This window comes from Amblyomma mixtum, chromosome 9, assembly GCF_055824585.1.
Source record: "Amblyomma mixtum isolate Tamu chromosome 9, ASM5582458v1, whole genome shotgun sequence".
Taxonomy (NCBI): Eukaryota; Metazoa; Arthropoda; class Arachnida; order Ixodida; family Ixodidae; genus Amblyomma; species Amblyomma mixtum.
In genome coordinates, this window is record NC_143020.1 from 69,623,618 (window position 1) to 69,636,222 (window position 12,605).

Consider the following 12,605-nt stretch of genomic DNA (forward strand, 5'->3'; position numbering starts at 1 on the left):
AGACCGATCAGCTTAGTGTCAGTTGCCTGCAAGGTATATACTAAGGTAATCGCAAATAGAATAAGGACAACCTTGAACCCTCATCAATCAAATAATCAGGCAGGCTTTCGTAAAGGATACTTGACAACAGACGATATTCACACCATCAATCAGATCATAGAGAAATGCACAGAATATAACCAACCCCTAAATATAGCCTCCATTGATTACGAGAAAGCACTTGATTCAGTGAAAACCCCAGAAGTCAAGCGGTCATCACGGTATCAGGATGTAGAAGAGCCTTATGTGAAAAGACTGAAAGGTAGCTATAGCTACTGCAGAGCTACCGTACTCCTATAGGAAGTCAGCAATAAAATTCCAATAAGGGATGGTGTCAGGCCCTGGCATGTGATCTCTCCAGTGCTGTTCACCGCCTGTTTACAGGAGATTCCGAAGCTTAGATTAAGAACAGCTGGGGATCAGAGATAAAGGAGAATACCTTAGCGATAAGCGATTTGCTAATGACGTTACATTGATAAGTAATTCAGGAGATGAGGGGCAAACCATAATCAATCAGTTAGACAGGCAGAGCAGAATAGTAGATCTTAAATTTAGCGAATCACAACGTAGATTATAAGACGCTTAAAGGCAGTATTATGAAGTACGAAACACGAATGACGTCGAATACAAACCTAAATAACTGGCATTTAAACTGCAAATTTATTTTGAAACAAAATGCTAAATATTGCAGAGGCCACGAAGCTTTTTTCAAATCTGATTTTAATATGAAGATAAAAAAAGTTTATTCCTGCCATGTACAGGCGCCAGTTCCTTGTCCCTGTGCCGTTGGAAGAGAAACTCAAGGCAGGAGCTCCCACTTGACTCGAAGCTTGTCGTCTTCAACAAAGCCGTCATTCAGGAGGTCCGCTAGGACGAACGACGTCTTCAGGAGATAAACGCCAAAATTGCTCGAAGATTCGGGCTTTTCGTAGTTCTTCCAAGAACGTGTTGTTTTATCCTCGACCTCACGTTCGGCGCCTCCCTGCGGGTGTACGACGCTCAGCTTGATTCTTTTCTCGAATGGCCACAGAACAATGTCGTCCAGGTCGCCTTTGTGCAGCTTTAATAAAATATGCATAGTGACCGAGTCGCCTGTTTTGTTGAAATATAGGCCGGGTGATATGCAGTAACCACGCAAGTACACCCTCTCGTTGTAATACCAAGCAGTGCCTTCCTTCAGCACTTTCTCTACGAGGGATTTCACACCCTGTACAAAAAACTCGCACCGCGTTGCTTCCAGCTGAGCAAGTGTATGCACTTTTGTCATGCGCTCCAACGTCTTCTGACCACTCTCCCTCCCTTCTGTTTTGGCTTGTTCCAGGGCAGCTGTGATTTGAGAAATAATTCCTGCAGTTTCCGTTGTCATATTACCCAACTGATATGTCAGAACATTTTCCAATCGGTCCATCCCTGCGGAGAGATTGTTTATGGCGTCGCTGCGTGTGGTCAAACATTCTTTGATTTCCGCGTTTGACGCTAAGATTTCACGCAAGGTTTCATTCAAGTTTTGAGGATTTTGAACTGCAGCTCTCAGTTCTTGCCTTACAGCTTCTTTGAATGTGTTGATATCATGAGAAATTTCGTTCAACCTGTCACCATGTGCGCTATTATCAACAGTGATTCTTTCAAGACAGCCCTTGATTTCATCCGCCTGCTTCTGAAATGCTTGGCTTAAAGTAGCAATAGACGCATTTCCATCCTTGGAGTCGCAGTTGCTTTGGGTTTCCAACGAGGCGTTAGTCATCGAGCCGCAAGTTCCCGACCTGAGGTGGGCGCACACTTCGCTGCAGAGGACGCTGTTTGAACACTTCGGGCAGCGAGTAGAATGGTGCACACATTCCCGCTGGAAATGGTGGGCGACCATGGAAGCAGCCATCACATGCTGGCAGCCACTTTCGGCATTCCAGCACTTGACCTGCAAAGCAAAAATAGTATATTCATTCAAATGACTATTACCTCTCCAACGATCGCCTTTTATTTTTGTTAATTCCCCTCGCGATTTCACGTCAGCGCTTGGTTGAGCGCAAGGGCAGTAGGGTCTTTAAGTTTTCCTCTTCAAAATCTGCAACTTTATAGCTGCCACACATGAAGTTCAAAGGCATGGTTGCGCTTTTCCCTTCTACGCGTCCACTCAATCCGACTCCTAGCAGTGTCATGTATGAACTAAATTATAGTGTTATATTTACACACTCCTGTCCCCTATATCACAATTTTAGTCCTCCCTATGCGCCCTGAAATAGCTCCTTCTGCCTGGCGACTGACGTACATAGCAGTAAATAGCAGTAGCGAACAACAGTAGACACGATCTATTTCTATTTGCGCGCATACTGCATATATGGCAGCGTTCAGAGAAGGCTTGGTTTTTTCGATATCTTTGTGAGCTTCGAATAAGAAGAGAAAAGAATTTTGGACTAGGACGATTTCCTCCAATAATACACTCCCCTCCATGGGAGCCCTCGGAGAACTAGCGCCATGAAAATGTACCTTACTGCACATGCAAATGCCTCGCTGCATTTCCTGCAGTACTCCAATGCAATGGGCAGCAACGATTAAACTGCGGTAATTTTGTCCGTCTGTCCACAGAGAGACCTGAATTACAATAGAACATCGACCTGCGTAACAATATCACCCACGTATCTATAAGCCCAGACTAGTTTGATGATGACACATTGCGCACCGTGCATACACAGCAGCGTAAATCCTAGTACAGGATATCCATGTGGTCCGCCTGCTCTCGGCAGGAAACAAAAAAGTTACAGGTAAGAAACAAAGCTTATCGCGAAGATAAAGCCTATTCTTCTGTGGGAGCCTGCCGCTTAACCTGGATAGAAATGCAGGCTCAAACAGACCTCAACATCAGGAGAGTACCGATGCAATTTGAAGCCTACATTCTACACAGAGCACGTATTGAGCAAATTGTTTAATAGTGGGTACATATGCGCGAGGAGGAACATTGTTCTTGAGGTGGACTTGGAAGGATTAGTAAATGTGGCACAGATATGACACAGGAAATTAGGTGTTCGCCAATTCATAGCATGGGCCCAGCCTTGTATGTGCGCGCTGTATATATGGTCGCACAGGTGGGATCATGAGATACCGTGCTGTCCAGGTAAGCCGGGTAGAAAGCGTTAAAAAGGTGGTAGACCAAGAAGACAGCTTAAGAAAACACCTACGCTTCTTGGAACATCAGTCAGAGAAACGCAACGACGAGGTTCCTACCGCATGACGGAATGACTGATTGCCTTTTATTTCATGTAAACCTACAACCGTACTTGATCACCAGACGTCAATTCATTATGACGAGTAGAAAACAACGGTTTATATGGTAAGGTTCTGAAAAGTAAACTTCGACAATCACATTACCTCCTAAATGTATTATGTGTTGATCACGGGATACGATACACGAAAAGGGAAAAGAAAAGATTTTCATCTTTTGAAGCATTAATGAATTCAAACTATTTGAGCAACCCTGCTACAGATGTGTGTTGTAAGCCCGTAGGCAAAAATATCGTGGCTTAATCCGTTTTGTTTATGTGCCTTCGATCGGGACCGAAATCATTCCCTCTGTTAGAGAAATAATTCAGCTGCAATGGCAGTTGCTCTTGAAAGACAACTGAGATATGATTCAAAAACGTGCTTGCGAATATAGCGGCAACACGCTTACCCAGTCGCTTTGATTTCTTACGAAAAAGGTGCACTCTACTGCATACAGTACTGCATTGCGGTGGACCACGACAGCAGAAAGATGGAAACAGAGGGGTCTATTCGTCGCGAAAAAGCAGAAATAGGGACTTTTTTACCCTCTAGTCGTCAGCGCACCTGACTGAATGGGCTTGTTGTCCATGTTTTTTTTACCTCATCTAGCATTACAAACGTTCAGAGTAGCGGGCTGTGGCTGTCAATTGAGGCACAGCATAAAACTATACCCAACAGCATAATCAATCGGCCCAATATTGGAAATGGATGGTTTCGTTCTGGATCTCTGTAGGACCGAACCCTTTTTCAATACATTTCTATTATTGGGTCAATTACCTGCGCTGCTTGGGTACCTCTCGGACCTTCGCGGATTAGAAGGATCATAACCATAGCTTTTATTTTTGTCTTTTAGCGCGACGTAAGGAAAAATATTACGCACAATTATCACCTTTAACTCCTAAATACTTTTTTTTCACACACTTTTGATCGCTCACAAACTCGCAGAACCAGAAAGATTGCGAGCGTGTTCGGCGAAACTCGGTCCATACCTTACAGTGCCTTAAATATTGCAGAAATACCTGTCCCTGTGACGTGACGTTAAGATATCGGAAGAGGGCGGAGTGGGTGAAGGAACAAACGCGGGTTAATCATATCCTAGTTGAAATCAAGAGGAAGAAACGGGCTTGGGCAGGGCATGTGATGCGATGGCAAGATAACCTTAAGGGACCTTAACGGTAACGGAGTGGATTCCAAGAGAAGGCAAACGTAACAGTTAGGTGGGCTAATGAGATTAAGAAGTTGGCGGTGATACGATGGCCGCCACTGGCAAAGGACAGGGTTAATCGGAGAGACATGGGAGAGCCATTTGCCCTGCAGTGGGTGTAGTCAGGCTGATGATGATGATGACGTGTCCTTTCCTTCAAAGCTTCGAGACGTCCGAGTATTCTCTGAGGCTCTGTAGTACGGCTTCTACAGTATATCCTATCTATTCAGCGTACAAAGTAATCAGCAAATGAGAGCAGCATTCTTTCAACCATTTCCACAGCGCCATGCAAGTTAAGCCAGTCATATTTAACTGTATCGGGCACTGTCGAAAAGCCAGTTCAACACCGCCTCATCGCCGCACACAGCGGCGAAATCAGCGAGATTAGGCGAAGCGGTGAAAGCTGCTCCTTCAAATAGTCTCCTCTGCCCGGCTCTTCCCACATGCACCCATAACCCCCGTCACCATTGGTGCCGTCGTCATCGGACAGCGAAAGCACACGCGACTGCGAGTGGTTATCGCTGCTCGCTTACTGCATGATGTGGCAGTATTTTTTTGTCCGCAACACGTATTCCCCGCAAAACTTCAAAGAAAAGAAAAGAGCAACGCACTGAACGAAAAACGGAGCTTGCAGAAAGAATAAAATGAAAGCGAAATTGGCAAATAAGGCAAATAACTTGATTGTTTTGCCTGAAAATGAAAAACAAAGGTTAACTTCTGGAGTGACGATCCCGAATTAAAGATCACGGAACACATTTTGCGTGGTAAAGATTTCCATACGGTGTCTTGGTGCGGGCCGTGTTAATGTTAGGATACACATAAATCGTTCCGCGGTGTCCTCGCTTGAATGATCCCGCAAACTCTCCTGTCGGGGGCTGGTTTCTATTCATTGCATGGATGCATTTTGACGTGGACATCGGGAGTTAAGGCAAGTACTCTCGGGAATTCAAAGCGGAGCACACCGGAGAAGAAAATAACAGACGAAAGAATGCGCTACCATGGCACACCGCAATACTGCGCTGTACAAAAATGGAGCGAAACTTTTAGGTAAGCAGTCAGAGCGAGTGGTTCCGTCTGCCTATTTCTTGTCCCGCGTGTGGCACTCCTACTTCTTTAGCAAACATTATGATACTTTTTTCATGCCAGATATAAACAGGGAACGATAGTACAAGATAAAAAGAAGGGCGTAAGTTCCGTGACTAACCTCTCGTCTCTGCAACTCATCTAGAGGAAAGTCCCTCCAGTCGACGTCCTCTTCGTCGTGCCACTCGTAGCCATCGAGCGGACAGATGTGCATCTCTTCCTGGGCGCATTGCTCGTAGCACGAGTCGCACAGCACGTGCATGCAGGGCAGCAACGCGGTCCTCTTGCGCACCAGTCCGCAAGCACTGCACACCCTGTTCGCCGGAATGGTCTTCACGAAACTCAGAGGCCTCCAGTCGAGGTCCGGGCTGAAGCCGACGAGCGTATATTGGGTAGTGGCAGGAGGCATCACTCTTCGCGTGCGCTCGCTGCCCCGCCGCCTGAAAAACTGCAATTTTTTCGCCCTCGCCGTGCAGGCTCTTATCTATTTTGTTTTGTAGGCGGTCGCTGGGGCAACTAGCAGAGCGGTATCCGCTGCCTCTTGCGGAACGTATCGCCTGCTGCGCCGGATTGGCGTTCGTTATCTCTCGAGCTGCATCCACAACATCCTTTATACTTACCTTTTACTCAGGCGGCTTTCTTTCGGAAGGGGTCAATCGAGTAACAAATTTCTGTTCCCTGACTAATATCGGAAATAAAATTTTGCAACATATTACAACATGAAGATGCTCGATCTGTATTGCAGTTGGCGCTGATGGGACATGGCGTTGTGACAATGATTAGTAATATTTCGTGGTTGCAACTTTGCCGCCGAGGTGCGCGGGTTTGATTTTCGCGGTTTGCATCTCGTCCATGCAGGAATTTCGATGCCAGCGAAAGGACAAACTTTCCGTTCAGAACTGTCCCAATATACATATGTTGAAAGAGTAGTGGTATGATCGGATTGCTACAGTGTTCGCCACCAAGGCATGACTTAAAAACCGAGTCTTAGATCAGAATATTAAGAGCAATAAATCCTTCTGGCATTCCGGTGGTATTTAAGAAAAATAAAAGATTTGCACACATCTAGTATGTACCTTGTGAAATTGATGTCAAAATCAAAATTGTGCGGTGCAAGCTGCGACCCAGAATTCTATCAGTGTGGATAACAAAATATTTCAGGTGATAAATTTGTGTACGTTGTCACCGACACGTTATAATGTCGTGGGCACATGCAAAGTCTTCAAATGACCTACGTCAGCTTTCACACACCTGGCACTGCTTGGTGTTTTTTGGCTTATTTTAACGACGATGATGATGATGATGGTTTTATGGCGCAAGAGCATCTGCGGCCAATTTACAGACAGTGTCTTCGTCTATACGAGGTGGGGTCAAAGCGCCATTTCCTGATCATTTCACCAAGAACAAGACGAGCACCACGCAAGGGAAGACAGACAGAAAACTTTATTGGTGCATTGTGATAACGCCTACGGTTGACCTAGGTCTGGGAAACAAGGGCCAGTCGAAAGCGACGGCAAAGCTTCTGCGCCTTTGTTTCGTCCGTCGGTACATAAGGCCGCTTCCGCCTAATTTGACAAAGTACTGCTTGAAATTGTACAACATAACAATACATTTCTAATGAGGCGGTCGGCAATCATTACCTCTAACTTTCGCGAAATTTTTACCGAGAGGACAATCTGCGACCTAACAACTATTGCTGTCAAAACTAATCATAACGACCTTGCAAGAACTACCGAGACAAGGAAGAGCTCGACTGAGTAGCTTAACCAGGAGAAGAGCCAATTCACCAGCCGAAATTGCCGTTCACAACTAGCTGTAGATTTTCTAGAGGAGCTAGCTGCATTCCGCTCAAAGAGATCGTGACCGCGATGTGAAGTTTACTTGTAGGGACAGATCCCCGCTTGGTGATGACGACGAGGCTGTGTCCACTAAAGAGGGAGCTTTTTTTATCTTAAATGGCCCTAAATATTATACAGAAATTGCAACCGCTTAGCGTTTTCGCAAGTAAACAGCAGTGATGTGGAGGCAGTTTTTGTCACCCGGTTCCCTGAGCCAAAGCTCTAGCACTGGCAGCTTCTAAACGCTACTACCTGCGCTCTTTTCAAACAACCTTGAGGGCACAAGACCAATCGGTTTCCGTGAAAAGGATAGGCCGTCTTTGAAACCAGTTGTCCTAGGAAAACAATGTGGCGTGTTTTGCCACCGACAGTAATCAGCATCTTCAGCAAGAGCAATACACATACCCAGCAATTATCGACAATAGCATTTTAGGACGCGAAACCTTTATTGATGCAATTTTTTCGCATAATATAAGATTTCACTATAACAATCAATATATCAGCAATTTCCCGACGGCAGTCTTGAATTTTTTTGATATTAACCTTTTTTCTATCATCAGAAGCATTATCCATTGGATTTCTGAGCAAGTATTAACACTTCGATGCGATCGATGGAAACGCTATAAAAGAAAGATTTTCTCACATATCAAAAGAACGGCCATTACAATGAATAAACACACAAAAGCATCCTCCAATTTCCCAATTTTCAAAATTTTTTTCCGGGAATGTTGGGCATGATCGATTTTCGCGAAAAAAAAAGTACTGGACGCAAGTCGTCCTCATTTTCACCTTAACCCCCAAATCTATGGTTTGCCGTGTATTCCCACAAAGCCTATCGCAATTCAACGGGAATAAAAGCAGAATCAGAATGAAATACATAGTCTGCCGAAAAGCGCCAGCATGTAGGAATGCAACTGCATATACAGTGCTATATTGCCAGTCGTTGCAATAAGTTTACAAGAACGAAACTGCTTTCACGCAAGAATTTGCTACGTACCGATAAACAACACAAAAAGAGGTACATGAAGAACTTAAAAGTAAGGACGGCCCATAGGACAGCTAGAAATTGAAGTTAAAGTGCTTCTTTCTACCCCCCCTTCCGGGCGCTTGTGTGCCTCGTTGTGTGCTTTCTTAGAAATTAATTTATAAGTACATGACAGGTCTCTTTGTAATGGAAAGATTTTTTTATCTCGAAAAGAAAGTTTTACTCAATGTCAATCGCTGGCTTCGCTGACATTATTTAGTAACCAATGATAACTTGTGACCCCGAAAGTTAAGTCGTACTCAATTTGTATTCTTTAGATTTTTCCTACAGGCTGTCTACCGACCACCGTCCTCAGACTAAAGTGGCTCCCCCCTTCGTCGGCGGATGCCACGGAAACTAAACACAAGAAGCGAGTGTCTGTGGAGCCGCCATTCGAGAAGACCAGCGTCAGCACTCATTCAGTCGTGCTATGCCAAATAAAGAAAATGATGAAATGCATTCCAAACCTCTTAGCCTCTCTCACCCGACATGTCCGTCTCACACCCATGGTCCCCGCAGGCGCTGAAGCAGAAGTTCTCGTTGTTTTCCTTTTTGTGCCACTCAAAACCTCCTCACTCTGTACTGGACGCTATGCAAGCAAAAACTGAACGCATCTAGTGATCGACGTTTTACCCTCGAGCACGTGAAGACAGGACAACAGTGGAAGCCTTCACGTTGCGTTCATAGCTGCGACTCTCCACTAAGAAGTCGGGTGGCCCTGACTCTGATATAAACCACCTCAGATTTATGTTAAAGATATCGTGGTCTATCCTGGCAACAGGGTAAATTTCTTTATTTTCAAACACAAAAGTATTTTCTCGCCGTCAACGCCCTAATAAGCAAAGGATAGGGGAAGAAATTAATTTATAGAAGTCAAATGTTTTACGTATTTGCCTCAAGTTTTTCCAGCTAACTGAAAGACATTTCTTGTGGCAAAGATCATCAGCTCACACCAGATTCCCGCATTTGGAAATCAATCAAAAACTAAGAAAAATTATGATTCTCACTTCCAGATGTATATTTTCATCTACTTGCGCAAGCTTTCCAGAATGTCAAAAACGCGATTAAATTTTGCGGAATAAAACGACGAGAAATCATGCAAAAAAAATACAATTCTAAACTACCCTAAATATCCTTCTTGCGGCATACTTAGCCGCAGATAGCATACTGTGGTGGTCCTAGAAAATACATGTAAGACAGTGGATTCAAGCAGGCAAATCGATAAACTTCGTTAAATTGAGCACTTTTTTTTAGTTGAAAAGTAATGCATCTCAGTGCCCACACCCAAGCCCGCCTCTGCTCCGTACACGTTCTTTACTGCAACGCACGCCTCAGGCAAGGGGCAGCACACGTGCTGCCGGCTCTATGGTGCTACGAGTGGATCCTCCTGGCCTGTTAGTCCATATTTGAACTACTGATACCCCTTTATTATTGGCTGCAAAAGGTCCAGTACATGCAATAAACGTGATGAAGGCTGTTCTTTAAGAAATTTCTACTGGCCCTCAAAGACTTCATATTTCTCTCCGCCGTTGTAAACAGGCAAATATGAGCCTTAGTTCATATTAGTGTGGCCTCTGAATACTGTTTCTTCTTCCTGATTGGTTCATACTTCCAAAACGTCATTCAATTCACTGTTGGCACGTGGAGTGGCAGTAACATTTAATTCTACCAAAAAAATTGAAAACCCCTTCACGTCATGGTGACTTACGAATCTTCTTTATGCATATATTTATTACAAATACAATCGTAAACTATGCAGATTGAGTTAATATTCGGGAGGTGAGTTTTTAACTTCACTACTACGTTTTTATCCACCGCGGTGGAGAGCGGTTGCCCGCTCGGCTACAAAGCCGGATGACCCTGGTTCGAATCCGACCGCAGCGGCCGCATTTCGACGGAGCCAAAACAGAAATGGCACCCCTGTGCTGTGTAATGTCAGCTTAGGTTAGAGAACCCCAGGTGCTGTAAATTAATCCGGAATACCCGGGTTCAAACCCGGCCCCGGCGGCCGCGTTTAGATAGAGGCGAAACAGAAAAGGCACCCGCATGCTGGTAGATGTCAGTGCACGTTATGGATCCCCAGGTGGTCGAAATTATTCCGAGGACCTCCACTACGGCCTTCCTCAGAGCCTATGTACCACTCCGCGACGTTAAAACCTCACAATTAACATTTTACAAAGTACTTCGCACTGAATTCACCAAAAGAACATGTACGGGTACTACTCAGTAGAAAATGGAAACGAGTGACTTCACTGAAATGCTTAGTGACTTCTCACTGAAATATATAGCTTTCGTTGATTACGAGAAAGCACTTCACTCTGTGGAAACTTCAGGAGTCATGTAGGCATTGCGGAATCGGGGTGTGGAAGAGTCTTGCTTGAAAATACTGGAAGATATAACGACTGCACAGCTACGACAGTCCTTTATAAAATCAGCAATAAAATTCCGATAAGGAAAGGTTCCAATAAGGAAGCAGTTCACAATTGGTAGCGTGGTGCCGGAATTGCTAAGGGTAAGGCAGTGGTCGCTGATACGGATCACGAGTGGGAAATAAACAGAAGAATAAGAATGGGGTGTAGCGCGTATGGTAGGTTCTCTCAGGTCAAGAGTATCACTTTACCAATATCCCTCAAGAGGAAAATATACAACAGGTGTATTTTACCGGTACTCACCTATGGGAAAAATATGTCCAGGGTAGCGAAACGTTCTCGTGTTAAGTTAAGGACAACGCAGACAGTTATGGAAAGAAAAATAATACGTTAAGGTTAACAGACCGAAAGCGGACAGAGTGGGTGAGGGTAGAAATGCGTGTTAATGACATCCCAGTCAAAATCGAGAAGAAGAATTGGGTATGGGCAGAGGGTGTAATGACAGGGCAAGATAACCGCTGGTCCTGAAGGGTAGCGATGTGGATTCCAAGAGAAGGCAAGCGTTGCAGGGGGCGGCAGACGGTTAGATGGGCGGTTGAGATTAAGAAGTTTTCAGGGATACAGTGGCCGCAGCTGGCAGAAGACAGGGTTAACTGAAGAGATATGGAAAAGGTCTTTGTCCTGCAGTGGGTGTAGTCAGGAAGATGACGATGATGATGATCGTGATATTAAAGCTTTGCTTGGTACCGCTGACGCATTTGTGGAAGCGTCCACTTCCCTGAGCATGGGACATAGGACCAGCATTTACCCATTAAATTCTTCAATAAACCATGTTGGTTGGCCAATTATTTTGGCAACAGGAGAATAAAAAATGCTATATCACATGTACATAGGTAAAGCGATGGAAGCTCTCGGCCGCGATCATGCGAGCAGCTGCGACGTTGCCACTGATAAACACAACACCGGGGCTGCGCACAGCGCCTGGCACAAAGATGACTCATTTCGATGAATGTGTGCGAGGAGACGGCCGAAGACAATACCTCCGTTTCGCTGATGATGTTTGCCAGAAAACTTTAAACATCCGCAGCGTCAAAGCAATCGAACAATTTCGGCAGTATATTCCGGACGATGGTCTCTAAGCTAGACGCTGTTATAATGGAAAGGGCCTACATCTGCTTTTCCCAGTACCTGACGCACTTTTATGCAACACTGCACTCGACTTGCGGCCCTGTAAATTTTTACACGCTCCTGTCCCAAGAAGAAGACAGGCTAAAATAGCACTAAAGAACGGTCACTGAGTGACTGCAAGAAGCCGCGTTCTCTGTACAAATTCAATAAACCACGCGTTAATTGCACAATGCAGATCCGCTTTCATCTTCCTATGACATTTATCTCACAATTTTGTCGCGGATCCGTTGCAAAAGAAGGGGCGCGTAAAAGACTTCCCACGCAAACATGGCTGCAACCGCCGTATATTGTATAAAACCTAAGTGACGGCCTGAACTAAGGACTCCCCAAAAGAATGCGTTTGGCTGAGCTTTCTTTCCGCCTATTCCGCGTTTTAAACCAGATTGGGGCTCTGGCCTCACTTGACAGTATTGGTGGTCCCCAAGTTTCAAGGCCATTATTTGAAAGGATTTGCTTCGCCTATACGCTTGTAGATACGGCACAAGAATAGCTTTCTCTTTAGTTAGGAAATGAACGTAGGAGCAATTTTCTATGGCACAGCACGACGAAACACGGATGCTTAGTTTATTCCCAGAAAAATGGCATATATCGCTATGGTTGCGAAA

At 44.9% G+C, this 12,605-nt stretch overlaps 1 protein-coding gene across 1 annotated transcript; it reads right to left on the reverse strand.

Annotated features, from left to right (window-relative positions):
* Nucleotides 1–686: 686 nt before the first annotated feature.
* On the reverse strand, nt 687–5,993 carry LOC149329584 (uncharacterized). The gene is made up of 2 exons (XM_089558900.1): nt 5,703–5,993; nt 687–1,954 (listed from the first exon to the last, which is right to left on the reverse strand). The coding sequence occupies exons 1-2, from the start codon at nt 5,988–5,990 to the stop codon at nt 839–841; spliced, it is 1,404 nt and encodes a 467-aa protein (XP_089415026.1). The 5' UTR covers nt 5,991–5,993; the 3' UTR covers nt 687–838.
* Between the last annotated feature and the right edge of the window lie 6,612 nt (nt 5,994–12,605).

What these genes read in the sequence shown, in the direction of transcription:
- LOC149329584 (XM_089558900.1), bottom strand. Translation starts at nt 5,990, where the DNA reads ATGCCTCCTGCCACTACCCAATATACGCTCGTCGGCTTCAGCCCGGAC. An exon ending in ATGAGTTGCAGAGACGAGAG is followed by an intron (nt 1,955 to 5,702) that starts GTTAGTCACGGA and finishes TTTGCTTTGCAG; the next exon opens with GTCAAGTGCTGGAATGCCGA.